General features: G+C 43.4%; 1 protein-coding gene across 4 annotated transcripts in view; it reads left to right on the plus strand.

The window, feature by feature from the left end:
• ABTB3 (ankyrin repeat and BTB domain containing 3) overlaps positions 1–19,411 on the plus strand; it is a 172,535-nt gene that overhangs the window by 140,153 nt on the left and 12,971 nt on the right. For 3 of the 4 annotated variants that reach the window (XM_085570381.1, XM_085570380.1, XM_085570379.1), the window contains 6 exons: positions 4,996–5,067; positions 10,283–10,388; positions 11,177–11,279; positions 13,032–13,113; positions 14,060–14,128; positions 17,093–17,206. In XM_085570381.1, coding sequence (XP_085426507.1) covers positions 4,996–5,067; positions 10,283–10,388; positions 11,177–11,279; positions 13,032–13,113; positions 14,060–14,128; positions 17,093–17,206 — 546 coding nt within the window. The remainder of the gene's footprint in view (positions 1–4,995; positions 5,068–10,282; positions 10,389–11,176; positions 11,280–13,031; positions 13,114–14,059; positions 14,129–17,092; positions 17,207–19,411) is intronic. The other variant, XM_031507969.3, reaches the window with a different exon arrangement.

Here is a 19,411-nt window from a genome sequence, read left to right on the forward strand (position 1 = left end):
AATGTATGTTCATCCAGAAACTACCAGCAAAGTGCTGTTTGGTTTGAAAGTTGATACGAAACTAATCATATTGAAAACTTAACAGAGAATAGGTTTAGGCCTTGTAATCTAGGATGAGCGGTGACTTTAGTTGCTTTTCTCCTGGGTGGCTGAAGCCAAGGCCAGTAATCATCATTAGAATAAATAATTTGCATAGGATTATATCTTTGGTACATCTACATCTTCCACAGTCTATTCTAGAAGACTTGGGAAAAAATAAGAATGTGATATTCTGCTTTGGGTTCACTTAGAAACCTAAAATATGGAGGGGCAAAATAACTGAAGTATCACCAAAACCCTACACAGTGAAGAAGAAATCTGTGCTGATCTTTATGCCTGCCCCTGGGACTGGGGGAGCTGCCTGTCTTCATGCATATTCAAAAACACACACTCACACAGTGTTTCATAGTCTTAGAAAAAATAATTAATCATTCTGGGACACAGTAAGGGTTTACAAATTGCCTGCAAATGTTATGAATTATTGTGGTGGTCTTGTCCAAATGGTCGCTTAAAAAGCTCTCCCAGACTGAAATGAGGAAAAAGACGATGCAGCCCTTTGGAAGGTATCTTCATAAATTCATTTGTAGGAGAATGAGCCAATAAAAGTTCTCCCTGGTCACTCCATAGAAGGCAGCTGAGGAGAGCTGAGATTTAAAGGATCCTCTGTTACTCTTCTCTGGAAGGGCTGAGAGCAGAGATTTTTGTGCATACCTACAGAATAGAAATCTCCTTTTAAGAGGTGCAGAAGGGCCATAACTGTGGCTCACATCCCTCTCTGTTGACAGCAAACTGTAAAGCTCTGCATTTTGTAGAGCTGTGGGGAGAGGAGCTTGATTTGCCCACACGGACATCCTTTTCCCTGTGGGCTGGAAACTTCGAGAGAGATTATGACTCTTGCTAAACATCAGAGTCTGGCCCAGTACATTTCCTTAATGAGTTTTTCAGGGCAAAAAGTATAAAATAAGCAACTAGGAAGCAGAGAGCCACTTAGCAGTTCTTTGCTGATGTAAAACAAGATGTCCCATTTGCTACATATTGTGATGCTCGGTATATTTTAATTGCATGGCAACTTGTACCTAGTAGAAATGGCATTTTGCATTCCTATAAATAGTTCCAGCTATCCCATAATCTCAGAACAATTTACTAATATTAATGAGTTGAGACATGAAAGAAGATCTTATCTTCCCTTCACCAACAGGGAAACTGAGGTAATTAAACAGGCAGATTTGCAGTGTCTCATAGAGTGATAGTCCCAGTCTCAGAGGCTGTGATAACCTGGATAAGCCAGACAGCAATTCATAGTTTGGAGTAACTTGGCCAGAGGAGCTCCCCAGAAATCACATGGAAACATAAGGGCAGGTCTCAGGGTGGGAAGCAAACTTTCTGCCCCCACCTTCTACTTTGCACTGTCATATGGAATGTTCTTGCAGGTTCCCAGGCCATGCAAAAAAAGAGCAAATGCTATAGATATGAAATTATTAAAGAAAATGTAACCAATACCTACAAGAACAGTGTCAGATACGAGGAATCCCTTTTGTCTTACAGATGTTTTATAAAATGCCTGTTTCTAGAGGATACCGATGTGAGGGTTTATGTGGGAGCTCTGTCAGCACTGATGCTGGGGACCTGTAGGGTGGCAGTGTGACACTCCATTCCCATCTATGTGCTGGGATGCTGACAGTAGAAATATAAAAATAAATTTTTACAAAGTCCTGATGCTATAACACAGAACAGCAAGAAAAATTGGTGAGTCAGGCAAAACTGGGTGAGCTGAAGTCTCTGGATTTTATTGCCTTTCTTCAAGCTGTGAAGTCAGTGGGGGAGAACAGTGTATAGGTTGCACATGGGTTGTTCACTGCTGCACTGAAGCCCTGGAGGAAGTCTTCCAAAAGCACAGATGAAGGTTTGATACCCAGCTCCTGGTGGCTTCCAGTGGGATGCCGCTCTTTCATTTCCTTTCAATCCCTTTAAATGTCTTCTATCAGCTGCATCATTGAGAATTGCATGGGGAGTGGGGAAGTAGCAGTGTTTCCATGCTGCTGAGGCAGAGCTGTGAGGACAGAGAATCGATCTGCAGTTGCTCCCTCTGTGGCTCCTGCTGCCCTGCAGTGAGTTTGGGTCATTACCAAATTAAAGACCCAGGGTCAAGTCACTCTGCAAAAAGCAACATCTGTGGTAAAGACATGGAGAGCTTGGTTTAAGGCTCCTCTCCTAAAAGCAAACAAAACTCAAACTGGAAAAACTCCACCAACTAAAAACTGTTGATGACATATGATGGTTTTGAGATGCTGTGTGGGTAACAAAGGCACTGCCATTTAGGGATGGATTTAATATCTTTGGAAGACAAGCACACAAACATAACCTGATCAAAGTGGTTTTGACAGGGATGTGCGAGACAGAAGCCAGAGAGGGAGTGAGTAGCCCTGAGCTAAACTTTAGCTGCTGTGAAGAGCAGAGTCAAGTCCCTCAAAATTAAAATGATGCTGGAGATATTGTTATGGAAGAATGACCAGAAGATACAACTGAATTCCTGCCTGTTGGCATCTGTGTTGTCCTCTTCATGGTCTGGGAAAACTCCCCCAAACTCCTGACTGAAAGTTTTCCTTTCCCCCCAGCTGAGGTTGATGTTTGCAGTGCCTGAGCTTGACTCTGAGCTCACCTGCCCCATGTCTGAGTAGCAGATATGCCTGAGGAGTGCCCCCCAGATGGAGGCTTTTAAAGGAGCTATGTGGGGGCTGCATCCAGATCCATGGGCTTGTAGTGCCTGAGGGTGAGGCTCGCAGGTCAGCTCTTCTGTTTTGCAGAGATTCTCTTAAGGATAATAACGCTGAAATTGCAGAGATGCTTCTGTGTCCTCTGTCTGTGAAAATCCTGGAGCTGTTTAGTTTGATCTTGACATTTTCACAACTTGAAAAGAGAGACTCAAACCCACCACCTTGGAAGTTAAACATGTCTGACCTTTGGAGGATGCTGGGTTTAGGTTTGCATTCCAGGGCTCTGCATAAGACTGAGTTGTCATTAAATCACCCAGCTCCATCCATGTAGATGATCCAGCACTGTTGCCAGTTGTATGAGGTCATGAGCCAGTTTCATCCACTGCTTTTTCTGCCTGCAGCAGTTTACATCACCTTGTCCTTGGCCTATTTTTTGGAGAAAATACACAATCTGTCTTACAGCTTTCTCCCTTTCCCCCGTAGGACAGGTAAGAAAACGAGCTCTTAGCCATTTCTTTGGATCCTGTGTGGCCATGCACTTCTGAAGTGTATGTGAGTCCACACGTGCATTGAGCATATGTGCTGAAGCGTTGTCTGAAGCTCCTGGGGGTGCTTCACACCAGGAAAACTTGGCTTAGGATTATAAGTGTTCCTGCTAGTGTATTGTCTAAGACTAAATCCGCTTGAGAAGTCATAGGAGCAATACTTCACTGCCGTACCTTCATTGCATTCTGCAGCTCTTTCTCCATCCTGCCAATCCATTTCTGTCAGTGACATGTTTATTTTATTTAGTTTATTTTAATATTTAGCCCATTAGTGAGGTGTTGGGTGGCCAGGCTTGTTGAAAGATGCAGGAAACTACTTTACAAAGATGTTTTCTCAGGATTTAAAATTCCTGCAGCTTTCAAACCTTTAAAAATGCACCTACAGGCAGCTGAAGAAATGTGCAGGAGTGCACATGCTCTTTTGGAAGGCTGAGCTGTTTAAATAACAGCCATCAGTCTGGTGTTGACAGTTATTGAGAACAAATAGCAATTCAGAACAATAACCAGTTTTTAAATTCCAGAAGGATTCAAGCGTGTGGGTATCTTGAGAAATCTAGCCTGTATGGTTTCAAAGCTAAAGTACTCTTTCAGCAGTAACTTCTCCATTTGGAAACCAAAATCTCTTAAGAGGAAGGTTTTGGGGTGTTTTTAAAAATACATATTTTCAGAGACAGCCTCTGTCACAGATGCACAGACTATTGAAAAATTTTCGTGTCTCCATCAAGCAGAAGGCAGCAGGAAAGACTGAAGCATCTGCCTGTTGTGTTCCAAGAAAACTTTCAGAAGCTGAAGCTCAAGATGAGCATTCTGTTTCTCTGTTGCTGCATTTTTTTCTGGATTTGATTATTCTAAAACAAATGTTGAGAAAAGTTCCTTGAAGAATGTCAACAGGCTCAGCTCATGTGTCTGTTCTACTAAATCCAAACATGGTGGTCAGCAAAAATCAGTGTTTCCCCAGGGTCTGCATGTGTCCTAGAAAGTGGCACCAGAAGACAAAGGAACAAGAAAATTCCACTTTTTTTCCATTGCTTTATGGTGGGCTGAAATTAATGTTTCAGATAAGCTTGAGTGTAGCTGTGTTTTGTTGCATGAAGCCAGTCTGCCCTGTTCTGCTGGAAGGGCTAAGGGTAAAAAGGAATGGTCAACCCTTCTAGCACTGGGCCAGGCACTCTGTCCTAATAGTGTCCCAAGGGAAAGTCTTCCCCTGGGAGAGTGCTGTGCAAGTTTCTCTTACCTGGAGACCATCAGGAAAGACTCCTCTCTGTCTTGTTGGACTGCTTTTCAACAGAAAACTGAGCTTTTATTGTAATGAAAAATTTCACTAGGATATTTGTTTCCCAGATAATATTTTACCTTTCTTGAAAATACTAATGTCTGAAAATGGAATATTTTGGCTGACAACTGAAATACTTCAGCTGAAGAAAAATGTGGAGTTTCCACAGAGGAGACAGGCTCACCAAAACCTGTGCTAAAAATAACCCTGAAGACATCCCAGGCTGCTAAAGGGCCTGCTTATGGATTCCATGGAGTGGCTAATGCCCTTCTGTGTGTCATCCAGTGCCCAGCCAGCACGTGGTGATCCATCTTTTGGCTGGGACTTGCTGTGATTTTGTTAGTCAGGTTTCACTGTTCTCAAGCAGCTGCAGTGCTCTGTAGCATTGCCCATTGTCACTTGTAGCACTTCTGTGTCTGAACAGTTCCGAGCGAGCCGGAGCCAGGTTATCCACACGTGCACATCCTGCATTCTGCGTGTGAGATGCGAGCGCCAGGTACCGAGTGGCATGTTAATAACACACTGTTAACCCCATCCTGTGGTTTCATAACACATATTCAGCTTGGTACTTACTAACACTGGTTTGATTTTGTTTCTACCCTCTGCTACCTTCTAAAATGTTCCCTGGCCAGAGGCAGGAGCCATTTCTTCATTTACAATAAATAAATGCTGTGGATGTGACACCTGCCCATTTCTGGGCTCTCACCCAGGGCTTAGACTGTGCCTGTGGATCTGAGCTTTTTACATACAATGCACAGCTGGGATATAAAGAGCCTTTTGAATAGGAGGCTTGGCAGCTTGCCCAGAGGCAACGGAAGGGTCCATTTGTGCCTTACCTGGGATTAATTCTTTTCCGTTTGTGCTTGCAGTGGAGAGGTTTGAGCCCAGCACTAACAAAACCCATTTTGTTGTGCAGTTCATTGACTCTAACTGTAACTCCAACCTCTGGGGTTTCCCTCCCTTTCCAACTGTTTGACTAATATTATGTGTATGTTGCTTAACCATCTAGGAGTGACCATCTGAAGTGGCATTTATTTAGTCTTGAGGCATTTGGTGAAAATGAATTATGCAAGAGGACAGTAATGGGAGCACCTGTGCAAGGGAGGAGATGGTTCTGAGATGGAAAAGAAGTTCTCAGAGTTTGAGTGTTCAGGGATGGGGGACAGCAAAAAGCCCTCTCTGTTACTTCGTTCTTTATCATCTTTTTCTGGGAAAGGGGAGCATGAATAGAGGACTAATTCAAGGATATCCCAGCATGGAGTCCTCAGTGGGCTCAGAGTATCCTGAGACTACCACTGCTGGAACAGCTGCTGGGGACTGCATGTGAGATGGGTGAGTGGAAACAGCACTTCTGCCACTCTGCATTTAGCAGAGAAATGGGTACCCTGAGCATCCTTAGGACCAGAGAGAGAAGATACATTTGCAAGTGCCCCTGTTCTCTGAGCAGTGTGGTTTGGTTTCTCAGCTTGCTGGGGAGATGTGTATTAACAGGCAAACACCAAGCCTGGAAGAGTAAGTGTTACTTTTTCTGCCTTCATGTGGTGAACTTTCGGTTTTTGGGCTTTGTGGTAGAGAAATTTGAGGGCCTGGCAGACTGAAGTTAAAACAGCTTTAATGGAGCTGAGCTGGTGAGTGTAGCATCAGTAGAAGAAAACCCCAAAATACTGTTTGGCATTTCAGAGGTAAAGAAAAGAAGCCTGACTTGTTACCTTGCTAAGAGGTTAGCCTTGTAGAGGGCAGCCATGTGGAGGTGGTAGGGTGGCTGTAGGCTGGTAAGAACTAAGCTGTGGGGTTTGAGCAGTCTGCAACACACATTTTACCCTGCAGAGTTTGGGCTATAGACACGTGTCTTGCACAGGCACTGGAGAATATTGACTATGCCTTTCCCAGTTGTGTCCAGTACCTTGTAGGAACACATCCCAGAATGGTTATGCTGCACTGATCTGTATAAACTGGAGTGGAGGAAGCTCTCTCAGGGTATGTGCTGAAGCCTGGAGGAGACTTGCCTGAATCCCACAAAAGACCTTTGTCACATGGACATTCAGAACAAAATACCCCTGCACTTCCCACCCAAGTCTTCACCTCAGATCAATCAACAAGGCATCTCTGGTCCAATAACTTGAAAGCCTCCAGCTTTGCTTCAAAAGAATTAATAAATTCCCCTCACAGTTCAAGTGCATTCAGCAGGACTGGGGAATTCCTTTAGATCTCTGCTGAAGAATGCTTTTAAGTTAGGGGACTGCTTGTATCTGCAAAGTAAAGTTGCTTGCTCACCAACCAGCTCTCTGCTGGAAGCACCATCTCCCTCAGAAGGCTCACTGTTGTTCCCTGTTCCCTCTTCCCTATCTGTAAACTACCCCATGGCTAGGTAAATATTTTTATTATATCCTGTGCCAAGCATTCTTCCCCCTCCCACAGAAGATGTGCGTCGGCTCCCTTGGAGTGCAAATGAACACCCGTGTCTAAAGGGCGGCTGGCCTCACTCCAGGTGCCAGCCTCACACATCCTGGCACAATGTTTACCAACATCAAACTGTAGCAAGAAAACAAACTTTGGTTTGCTCCTCCAGTGTTAATCTTGCCACCCGCAACTGCTGCAGTGAGCTCTTGCAGCTGGGCTTTCACAGTTGGGTTGATAGGATGAAAGGATAAACAGGGAAGAATTACCCATCTTGGTAAGCTTAAATGGGAGCTTCTGAGCACCTCAGTGTGGGTACCTGAGTGCCAGACATATTGTGAAGGTGAAGGTTGAATAGGCTGAACGTGTTCTCCTGTCTTCCCAAGCAATGCTTGAACCCCAGGTCATGGACTTCTGCAGTTGTAGCCAGCCACTTCACAGGCAGCTCAAGTCCTCCAAGAGCAGGATTTGGCTTAAAAAAGCCAATTTTCCCCCAGCCATCCAGTTGCAAATAAAGTATCCCTTTTCTCTCTCCTGTTTCTGCCTGGTTTATTGGTAAAAGTCAGCAGAGGCACTGTGGGGAGCTGATCCAGGGCCACAGCCCTGTGAGCTTGGCTATGTTCTGAGGATGTGGGAAGCAAACTTGATGTGTGGTAATAGTTTACCAATCCCCTCCCTTGCTTCTGTTTGTTAGCAATGGCTCTAAATAAGAGCATGCTTCAGCTTTCTTGCTGAGCACATTTTTTGGCATTTGGATGGCATGACATGGAAGTATTTAATGTTATCAATGGAAACCAAAAGTCTCCAGCCTCCTCTCTGCCAAATGAGGTCAGTGTTCTGCATTGGAGGTCTGAAGCCACTGTCTGTCTGATGGCCCTCTTTCTTTGAAGTGTCCATCCTAAGGTCTCTTTTTCTCATTGTTGCATCTCTGTTCCATGTCTTGGGGTTTTAAAGCATCTCTCATGTGAATGTATCATGTTTTGAGCTAATTAGAGCTTAGTTTACACCATTTTTTTTTTCACAGGCTTGTGGGCAAAGTGGGTTTGTATCTGCATACTACAGAGTTGATGACCCAGGGAGCTGGCAGCCCCTCGCCTGTGTAGGAAGGCTCCCATGGGATTGTCTGCAACCCCTATATGTGGGTTGGACTTACTAATAGGGATACTCTTCTCCCACTTGGGTGGCTGAGTTTGGCCTGTTCTTCCATGGACTTGGTGCAGCTGGATGTCCTGGTCCGTGGTGCTGTGGTTTGGTCTGGTGAGCTGGGCCTCCAGCTCCTAACAAGGCACTGCAAAGCCAATACCCAGATTTTCCATCAACACGTTCTCACAGACACCCTGGAAGGAGCAGATTCATTGTCTTCATTGATGCATGTGGTTTTTTTTAAGGAAGTACTCCGTAGGCACAGCTGTGGCTGAGACTGGTGAGTTCACAGAACTCACAGGAAAACCTCAGTGACAACCTCAGGACCTGTGCACCCTGGCAGATTGGGGCTGCCAGGAGCTTTCTTCCTCAGTGCACTTTGCTTTTATTCATTGCAGATAAAAGTGGGCACTTTTTCTCCTCTCCAGAAGCTTCCCTTTGCTCCAGCCATGGAATTTTCCCCATCTTCTGTTGTATTTTCTGACTTCTAGCATCTGCCAGATCCAACTGGGAGCTGCCCTGCTGGTAATCAGCATCCCCCCGGACGCGCTCCTCCCTGCCTGACTCAGTTGGGCCCGGCACTTCAGCACAGCCCTTCCCAGCAGAGCAGAAATTGCTCTTTCTGCCCTGTCTGTCTAAAGCTTCCCCTCCCAACCCTCCCAGCAGCTGAGTCACTTCCTTCTTTAAATCTGGCCTTAAATCTTCCTTTTCTCTTCAGCCTGTGATTCACTCCCTTTGTGAGGTGCTGTGCAGAGCTCCGGCAGGAGGATGCAGAACAGTGAGATGCTCCCGGGGTGAGACGCCCTCCTTGTCTCAGCCATAGCAGTGAGCCCCTCTCTGAGGGCTGGGCCCTGTGCCTGCTAAATGGTGTCTCTCAGTGTGAGAGTTTCTCTTTTCTTGGAGCTTCTTTCAGTGCTACATCTGACGTAGTAACAGGAGCCAGCTCCTGCCTGCGGCGAGTGCGTGTAATTTCCTTTGACATCAGCATGTGCCTGTGAGGGAGCAGCTCTACCCCTTCCCACCCTGTTTGATTAGATTCAGTAAGAGAGTCATTACAGCATCTCTGCCACTCCTCCTTGCCACTTGTGGGATTTAAGGAGGACTTCTGAAATGTGCTCAGAGCAAGGAAATTTTTGATTTCTGCTTCTAAAGCCTGAAGATATTTTTAATATAACAAGTACGCTCCTCAGATTTTTATGCTATGATTTTTTGTTGGCCCTCACCAACTTATTTCCTTGGCCTTTGACCCTCTTATGTTTAAGTGTTTTGCCATTTCACAGTTTCCTGGTGTGGAGAGATTCATCAGCCAACAGGGTAGTTAAAAGATGCCATAATGAATTAGCAGTGTGGCACTTTTTGAACTTGTCTAGACTTGCTCCAGTTATCAGCAAAATGTGGGATAAAATCTGCCAAAGCTTTTAAATCTTGCTTTCATCTGGGATTTAGGTAGTTAAGCATTAAATACATTTCACTACTCTTGCATCTTAGGCATAAAAATAGTCAAGGTGCTTGGGAAAGCATCCTATGTGTGCCTTGACCCCAGAGTTGTGGCAGAAAGAGGTAAGGCCAGGGACCAGACCTGGCTCTGTGAGGGTCTGGTGGCTTCCACAGCACAGTGGTGCCCACACTGGTGCTAGAGGTGTAAGAGCACATTAATAAAACATTTAGGATTAATGAGTGGCTGGCTCTGGTGCCTCAGTCACTCTGTAGGGGAAGGGTCTGTTTGTAAGACTGCTGCACTTCAAAACTTGTGTAGACTGTGCGGCTGCATCTCTTTATAGCTTGGGTTTTCTGAGATGTAGCCAGTGACCATTTTCTAAAGAGCAAAAAAAAAGTCATTTTCCTACAGCAAATCTGCAAATAAAATTAACTCACTGTCGAAAAGGAACTTTGTTTTTGCAGAGGGGACTGGGCTATGGAATTTTTAGGCAAAGAAGACTCATCATCCAAGGAGAAGACTTCTTCATTTAAAATTATTTGTACAGGAGACATAGCAATCAAGTAAATGAGAACTGCAGTTTCTAACAAATGCTAATAATCGTAAGCTCTTACTTTAATAAAGCTTCAGCAATCACATTTTTCACCTTCAAAACAGGCAGCTGTTCAGAACAACGTAACATATTCTTTGCATACTGATTTTATGTTGTATATATTTGTTTTCTTTTGTGTAGAACGAGGTGATCAGCCAGCAGCTCTCTGTCATTTTCACTCATTGCTATGGACCCTACCCAATTCCAAAGCTCGTGGAAATTAAGCGCAAGCAGACCTCTCGCCTGGGTGAGTGTCACTGCATGATCCGCACCGGCTCTCCAGGGAGGGAGAACCCTTCTCCCTGGGAAGGCTGTTGCTGGCCAGGTGCTTGAGTGGGCCACAAGTCAGAAAAATCTCAGTTTGAAAGACAGAATTAGAGGAAAGAAGGGCCCCAAACTTAACCTGACCTAAAATTCCCACTGAGGAGGGTGATCAGGTGTGCTGGAGTGGGGCTGTAAATGTGCAGATTTGTCTGTGTTGCTGATTAGCTGGGATCCAAGCCTTGGCTCTGGAGCCAGGTGTGTGTCTGGATCTCCAGCCACCCTGGCTGGCTGCAGGTGATGCTGCACCAGCACAGCCTTCCCAACTTGGTCAGCAGAGCCCAGGGTGTTCTCAGGAGACTGAGAGAAGACCCAAACAGTTTTCCAGGACCCTTTTCCCCTTGACACAGACTTCCTCACACAGGGAGTGGCCTGATAGAGTACAAATGAGCAGAGGGCCCCCCAGCATCTGCTGAGCTGCAGTTTGCTCTGGGTAGCAGAGCTGGAGGCTGTGCCAGTGTCACACAGCGGGGACAGCTGGCTGTTGTTGCAGCAAAGGTTGTCATGGACTTCAGAGCTTTGAATTCCCTTTGTCTGAACTCAGTGTGGTCTCAGGCTGTCCAAAATAGCTTTATGGGCTTTACTCACTAAAAACAATATCCTTCTATGCTGTTGCTTTATTTTGTCAAAACAGGGGAAAATATTCATTACATTCCTGACCTCTTCCAAATTAAAGTTACTGACTTCCTTGTTTCCTTCTTTTTGTGATTCTAGATCCCCATTTTCTTAACAATAAAGAAATGTCAGATGTCACATTTCTGGTGGAAGGAAGACCATTTTATGCACATCGAGTGTTGCTGTTTACTGCATCACCAAGGTACAATAGATACATCTCTGGTTTTTAACAAAAATAGAATTTGATTTTTTGGGGTTTTCGGGGTTTGTTTGTTTTGCTATTCGAGTTCTTTGAGGGCTAGTGGCCTGATCTTTAAGATTTTCTTAATCAGAACATCCCCACAGCTTGCTTCTGGTTGATCTGCCAGATATTTAACAAGTGCTCCCATCAATAGATTTTCATCCAGTGAATGATCCGTGCTTCTGGCTATATCTGACTTCATTCCACTGAGGCACACTGGCTTGGTGCTCATTACTGCATCCAGTTCTCAACTGTACAGGAGTCGTGATATTTTGATTTTTAATAATTAATCTTGTGAGTGGTTAAATCCTTCCTTGCATTAGTTTCAGCAGTTTCCAGGAAAAGCAAGCTACTACCACACAATTCTTGACAGCATTTGACAACTTTAAAATGAAATTAAATAGCTGTGAAACATACCATACTGTATCCAAAGGCAGTATTTATAGCCTGTTTCCTGTGCTCGGAAGGCTGAATGTGGGTTACCCAGCTCAACCCAACCCAAGAGTTGCTCACAGATGTTATTTGTGTGCAGCTGTATAATTCAAGGTGTGCTTTTAAACAAATCTTGCTGGCCCTCCATAACAGCTTTTTTTGAGATGTGGCAAGGACAGAGCTCTGAGTTTGGATAATTTAAGTGATATGAGAATTGATGCTAGTTGTGCTGCCAACCCACAGCACAGAGTAAAGAGATTTGCATAAAGTAACTGCAGTACCTGACCCTGCCTTCAATTAAGAAATTAATATTGGTGTTTAGAGCTTCTTGGTAGGTGTACAAATACATTCCAAACTCCAGCTTTGAGCCTACTAAATTGTGTTCATAATAGAGTTTGGCACTAATGAAAGCAAGTAAATTGTTATCTGTATTTTAATTAACAAGATGCAATCATGATATGGAAAAGGTTACCATCCAGCAAATGCTGGTCTTGATAGATAAACTGAGCTCTGAACTACTGCTGGAAGGTCACATGAATTATCAAAGAGAGGAAGTACAAGGGTAGGTGTTTCTGGCAGCACATTTCCCATTTTAACCTTCTGATCAATGGGAATACCTGGTTTTGAGAAGTAGATTGTTACATATAGATATATCTCACATAAGTTTGCAGTTATTAACTAAAAATATGTGTGTTTTTTGTCCTGAAACTTGTGTCTGAATTCTGGGTTTTGGTAATCAGAGAACAGCAGCATATCCAGTTTTCTCTCCTGCCTCTTCTTACACAATTGTACTGAGCGTGCACAAGAGCATGAAAAGTCTCAGTGGTTTTTTTTAATGTTTTGTTCCAAAACATTTTTTAAACCAGCATAATGGACATAAGCCAATGTCTATCACCCTCAAAAAAGGAAAATGTTCAGGTTTTAAATGTTGCAGATCTTCATAAAAGATCATTCTGCCTTCAAGAAAAGAAATGTAACTCTGTAATACGTGTCATTACAGAATCTAAGTTTTGGATGTACATTTCATTCTATTGTTATATTAGATGTATTTTTCAAAACATTTCAAATTGAAATCTTCTAGAAAGAGGCTTCTTCCTTTTGGTTTGAATTTTATGTTGGTGTGTAAATCTTGATGCTTTTTGGTGACAAATATGTTCATTTCAGTATGCTGTTTTTGTAAGAGTCTGTGCTGTTGTTCCACTGCACTTCTGTACTGTTTTTACTGTATTTTTCCACAGAGATAATTGGGCTGGTATTTCAAGTTTGCTCCTTTTTATTTAGGTTTAAAGCATTGCTGTCTAGCAAGCCCTCATCTGATAGTACTTGTATTGAGATCAACTACGTGAAGTATCCCATCTTTCAGGTACAGTCCTCACGCTGAATTTGAATGGAACTTGTAAGAGGAACATCATGCATGCCCTGTCCAAATTAGTACCTATATATTTGATAAACCAGAGCAGTGGTTTCAGGCTTCATCTCTGTTCAAGCACTGCAGAATGCTATTGATTGCAAATGTGCCCCAGCAGATACAGCACCGTGCATTTCACTGACATGGGTTGTGGACTTAAAGCACCGCCTGTCAGCATAAGGCATTTCTTACTGTAGTTGGCTCTTTCTGTATTTAATGGACAGGTTTGGAAGAGACACACTTCATTCCCTTCCTTAGCAGTGCTCTCCAATCAATTTTGTGCCATGAAAAGGCAGAGCTTGCTCTCTGTACCTGTAGCATGTACATGGATATGCTTCCCTTGCTTTGAGCTGGAGCTCAGGCAGCTCCATGTATTGACTATTACTGCTGCTCATAATTCCCAGCTGTCCACAATAACCAGGCTCCCTGCAGAGGGATCTCAGCTGGTTTGTATTAAAGTGCAAAGCCTCCTCCACCTCATTCTTATCTTCTGTGCATGCCCACACACAGCTGAGTAAAGGTGGCCTTTGCCAGAGAAGGAATAAGGGAATAACCATTATATATGCAGTATTTGCCAGAATCAGTGATGTATTTAACAGACTGGGAAATAAACTGAAAAGTCAAAATGAGTTAGTCAGTTTCCTGCAAACTGTTTGGAGCTCACTAGGAAATCCAGACAATGAGGGTGAGGGTTGAGACATTAGACTACCTGTGAGAAGCAAACACTGAACTTTGCAGAGAGAGAGAATAACCAAGTATATCTTTGAAATCAGGAGGTTTGATCCATTTTTACCTACAAATCCATGGTGATGTTAGGAGAGCCTTGGGTATTGCCTGCATTGTCCCCTGTTCCTCTGTGTCTTTGATTGGTTTTTATAAACACTCCTTTCTTTTGTTACAGCTGGTTATGCAGTATCTTTATTATGGAGGTGCAGAGTCACTCCTCATTAAAAATAATGAAATTATGGAGGTAAGAGACATTTTTTAATTGCAGTGGGAGTGATGCTGATTGATCTGTGTAACATTCACCCAAGGACATGTGGCCATTGGGCAAGACCTGAGACCTGTAAAAGCCAGCAGTGCCTCACCTGGAGTGCCCAGGCTCTCTGCAGTCCTGCAGGACACTGGGAGACTTTATAAATACCTACTTAGAGGCAAAGCTGGTGTTACCAAAATCTGGAACCAATTTCCAGCAACTTACTGTTTCATCTTCCCTATCTCAGCAGCATTAAAAACATCCAATTTAGTTCCTCACATGGGAGAAGTCTTGGGCATGTGCTGGGCTTTAGCCTTGGGAGAAGTCCACTGGAGATACAGTTCAGTTCAATTTCTAGACTCTTAAATTTATGAATAAAAACCATAATCTGCTCCCTGAGATACAGAGACTTCTTTGCTCCTTTCTCACTGGCTGTAAAACATCCAGGTGCTGTTGTGGCCTTTTGCAAAAGCCAAGCCAAGCCAGCTGGAACTGACTGAACCTTCACACAGCCACAGCCACCAGCCATGCAACCACAACCTTATGGATGTTAAGTAATCCCCTTCCAAATACTGTGTGCTGTCATTGTCAGCTATGATCAACAAAACCACTCCAACTATACAGAGCTAAGATATATTGAGCAAATTCTTGATAGTCATTCAGGGAGTTTTTAGGCAGCCAAAAAGAATGCAGGTCAGTAAATACTAAATTCAGAGCTACTTAAACAGCTGGTAATCATCAGTGTCTGCCACCACGATCACAGAATATCTCAAGTTGGAAGAGGCCCATAAGGATCATCAAGTCCAACTCCCTGCTGCTTGCAGGACTATGTAAAGCTAAACCACATCACCCAGAGCGTTGTGCAGATGTGCCTTGAACTGTGGCAGGCTTGGTGCCATGATTGCTTCCCTGGGGAGCCTGTTCAGTGGCTGACCACCCTCTCAGTGGAGAACCTGTTCCTTATGGCTAGTCTGCACTTCCCCTGGTGCAGCTACTTTCCTTTTCTTCGTGTCCTGTTGCTGTTTCACTGTTGCCTGTATTATTCTGTCCCTATAACTCTACAGTCTGGCAGCCAGAGGATGGAACTGCTCAGGACTGAAATTACCCCTCCCTAGTGCAGACAGTGGATTTTTAAGTAAGCATACCCACATTGGCTTCCTGAGCTGTATAGGAAAAGTTCCCTAATTCTCTGTTTCACTCAAAGTTTTGAAAGACTTCTTGAATTTCTAACCCTTTATGAAACAGAGAATTTTAGACTAGGCAGTGCAGTGGCTTTATAGAGATGTGTGTTTTATCACCTAGGCTGTTAAAAAGCTTGTGCTGCATTTCAGCTGGCAGCTTGCTCTACTTTTGTGACATCTCAAAACTTCTGAGACTCCAGAATGTAGGACTGATTGATTGATCTCTTGATAACAGATCTGGCCATGGTTCCTCACAGTTTAAAGTAATTACAATCTAGCACATGACTGCTTGAGCCACAGAGGCAGCTGGAATAGAATTTGGCTTTATCTTTCAAAACTGCATTTAGTAACTTGCCTTATTACAAATATGATAACAAGAAGCACCAGAAATACTCCACAGAAATCTTCGCTGCAATTCATAATTAGGGCCAGCTGGCTGCTATCACATCAGCTCTGCAGATTTCCAGCACTTGGATTTATTTATGGGATTAAAGTAGATCTTGAGCAGACTGCATAGGAGAAGTCAGAATAATGTCATGGAAGTTTCAGGGTTTTGTTTGTTCCCCAGTGCAGCATGAGAGCCCCTTTGAGATGCACAGGTTAGCTTTTTGTTGTAAGTCACAAATAATAAGGGCTGTATAAAAGCCTGAATACCTGAAGTGCTATTTAAACACGTGAACAGCTTTGCCTAAGGTCTGGCTGGGTTACAGAAAGGTGTCAAGCAATGAAGAACTCCAACCTGCTTTCTAAGGCAGAGCAGAGAGCAGAGACAATGGCCTACCATGGAAGGACAGAAAATTAAATTACTTCCCTGTAAAAGGACAGAAAAAAGGCAATAGAGGAAGTATTAACACTGCTGAAATTGGTTGGAGAACTCAAAATTCAAGCTATTTTCACCCCACAGGCATGCAGAGATGCCAAGGCAGTGCCAGGGTAGGCAGTGTAGCCACAGGGGAGATGGAGGGCCAAAGAGTGAGGTCAGTGCTGGTGTCAGAAGAGCTAGTAAAGCAGTGACAGACACATGCTCACATGAATGCTGGCTAGGCATTGCCTCACAAAGCTGATTCCCACCTCTGTGCACTCGTTCCTTGGAGTATTGTGGACCCCAGACAGTGTTTCAGTGTTCCTGGCCTGGACATCCCCTGACAGCTGCTCACAAGCTAGGACAAGAAGCATATGGAGATCTGATTCCACTCTCTTGAGCCTGCTGGGGTGGCAGATTTGAGGTTTATTGCCTCTCTTGATTCAGACTGCCCAGGATGGTCATCACCATTTGGTTTTAATTCCTCTGTACTCTTGATGTACTCTTGTACCTTTCTGATGACTTCCTCACATCCAGGCCAGATGCTCTGTTTCAATAAGATCTTGGGGAACAGTTGAACCTGAACTTTGGTTTTTGGGAATGTATTTGCAGGTCTTTTATTGCAATCCTGTTTGCAAAGTGACAAAAGTGACAAAATATTCTTCAATATTCTTCTGCTGTTTCCTTTTTCTCCTTATCCCATTCCAAAATCAGCATGTGGACCTGAGCAGCCTTTGGTGTTCTCTCTGTGTATAGATTCTCATTGTGTGATTTAGAAGGGACTGCAGAGGGTTAAAACAACCAAGCAATCTTCTCATTCTGATTTTTTTGTCATTACTTTCATGCTAACTGAAGAAGGAGCAAGAAAAAAAATATAATGAAACAGTAAAGAAGCAAGCTCTGATTCTGTATCACTCAGCAGTTTTTGACTATTTTTTCCCATGCCTTTTGTTTTTGTTTTTTTCTTTTTTTTAGCTTCTCTCTGCTGCTAAATTTTTCCAGCTTGAAGCTTTACAACGACACTGTGAGATCATTTGTGCAAAAAGCATTAATACAGAAAACTGTGTGGATATTTATAATCATGCCAAGGTAAAAATAACTGCATATATTTGCATGTTGTGTGTCTGCCATCATTCCTGTAGGCCAGTTTTGTAATAAGTAGTTTTATATATATATATATATATATATGTGTGTGTGTGTGTGTGTGTGTGTGTGTGTATCTCATATCCTTAGTACATTTGTTGCATGTTTAAGATTTGTCATTCATTTACTGGGACTGGCTGATTAATAGGTACCTGGTATAGTGACAATCCAAAATTAGGTAGTCTAAGTCCAAGGTGGCAGCTTCTCAGCCCCTTCCCTGAGCAGGTCAAACTCAATTTGAGTGTACCAATATGTGGGAGATCTATCCCTTATTCATGACAACACAAGCTGCTGAGGTGATTCTACAGGAATCACTAAATGAAGTAGGCATCTCTGCTTTCACCTTCGAAGATACTTTTCCCATTTCCATTACCTGTTTCTTCCTGCCTGAAGCCCAGTGGGGTGATACACTCAATGCTGGTGACACCTTGTCAATATATAAAAATGCCACATTGTGGAAGTGCAATGGCTCAGAACCCTGCAAGGATGGTAATGAGAATTTTATGTCTTGGAGAGTATCTTATTGGAATCAAATTATATACTTAGCTTGTGAGGTTGGCTAAGTCATTAGACACAAAAGCATGGCATTTCTTGTCCTAGAAAACCTATTTTCACACATTGGTGGAGGTAGTTACTACATTGATTGGTTTCAGTTTTTTCCCTCCACGTGGAGTAGTTAGATTTTCACTTGGAAGATGGAAACAGTGCACAAATAAGTGCAGTGAAATATTCTTCAAGCATTTCTTAAGAGATTTTTTTCTCTAACTTGCATGGTCTATATAAAAGATAAAACTGATGCATTGTAACATGGAGGTTTGATTGAACAGAGTAATCCTGCAGATTGCTCCAAACCCCTGCAGATCTGACCTCCATTCCATCATCAGGTATTTCCTACAGAGAACAGTAATGCTGGGTCTTCGTGTACAGATAACATGCAATCAATGTTTGAAATAGCACAAGGCACAAAGATCTACCTATAAAAATAAGCAATGAGGCGTATCTGTAGGTCCATTTAATTTAAGAGGAAAAATATTACAGTGCAGGAATCATTTGAAAAATATTTGATTTGTCTTGTAGTTCATGTGCGAACTTCTCAATTTGTATTGCTGTCAGCAAAAACAATAAGTTTGCTTTGAAGTCATGTTTTCTTTGAATTGTGAAATGGGCCTGTTATTTACATCCTGACTGAAGAAAATTCTTACATGCTGGGACTTAACAAACCCAGTCGCTAAATCCACTGGTGTGCCTGTAAGAGTCCCAACCTGCAAGTTATTTGGGCCTGCACCTCCCAATGGAAGCCGTGGAAATGGGGTACCTGGGTGGGTTTTACAGCCAGAGTCATGTTGGCACTGCTGTGGGTAGGGCACTGCAGCAATAGCCAACCTGTCCGTGCCTGAATCTTTTACTTCTGGAATTATTTGGGTTGGAGGACCCTTAAATTAGATCATCTAGTTAGAACCATAGTCAGGGACACCTTTCTTGATCTTGCTGCTTTGTGAGCTCATCTGCACCTGCAGGACCTCCGTGACCTTTCCAGAGGGGGAGGTGTGAGCACATTGGCCCAGAGACGAGTGGAGCCCACACAGCCTTTGTCATCCAGGATTGAGAGACAAATAGAGTTTGGTGGATGGTCCCTTGCAGGGCCAGGAGTTGGACTCAGTGATCCTTGTGGGTCCCTTCCAACTCAGCGTGTTCTGTGATTCTGTAATGTGGATTTGGTCATATTTACAAATAAATGCTGACTGGAGAGTACTGGTAACATTAATATCCCTATGGACATTTCATTCTTAAAACTGCAATCACAGAACTGTAGAATACCAGCTTGGGAGGATCATCTGGTCCAACCTTTCTTTGCAAAAATACAGTCTAGACAAGATGGCCCAGCACCCTGCCCAGCTGGATCCTAAAGTGTCAATGCTGGGAAATCCTCTTCTGCCCTGGGGAGATTTTTTCCAATGGTTGAATATTTCCATTTCTCCTCAAAGCATGAAATTTTGCACGACAGCTTTCTGCAGTCGTATGTCCCATCCTTGCTAAGGATAGCATTCTTGAAACATGGTCTGTAATGTTTTCCCAAACCTGTAGTTTTAGGGTGTAACTTCTAGCATGAAGTCATGGGTCTGGTAAACTCTGTGGTAAAACTTCCATCAA

Source organism: Lonchura striata, chromosome 1A (genome assembly GCF_050655825.1).
Source record: "Lonchura striata isolate lonStrDom1 chromosome 1A, ASM5065582v1, whole genome shotgun sequence".
Classification (NCBI taxonomy): Eukaryota; Metazoa; Chordata; class Aves; order Passeriformes; family Estrildidae; genus Lonchura; species Lonchura striata.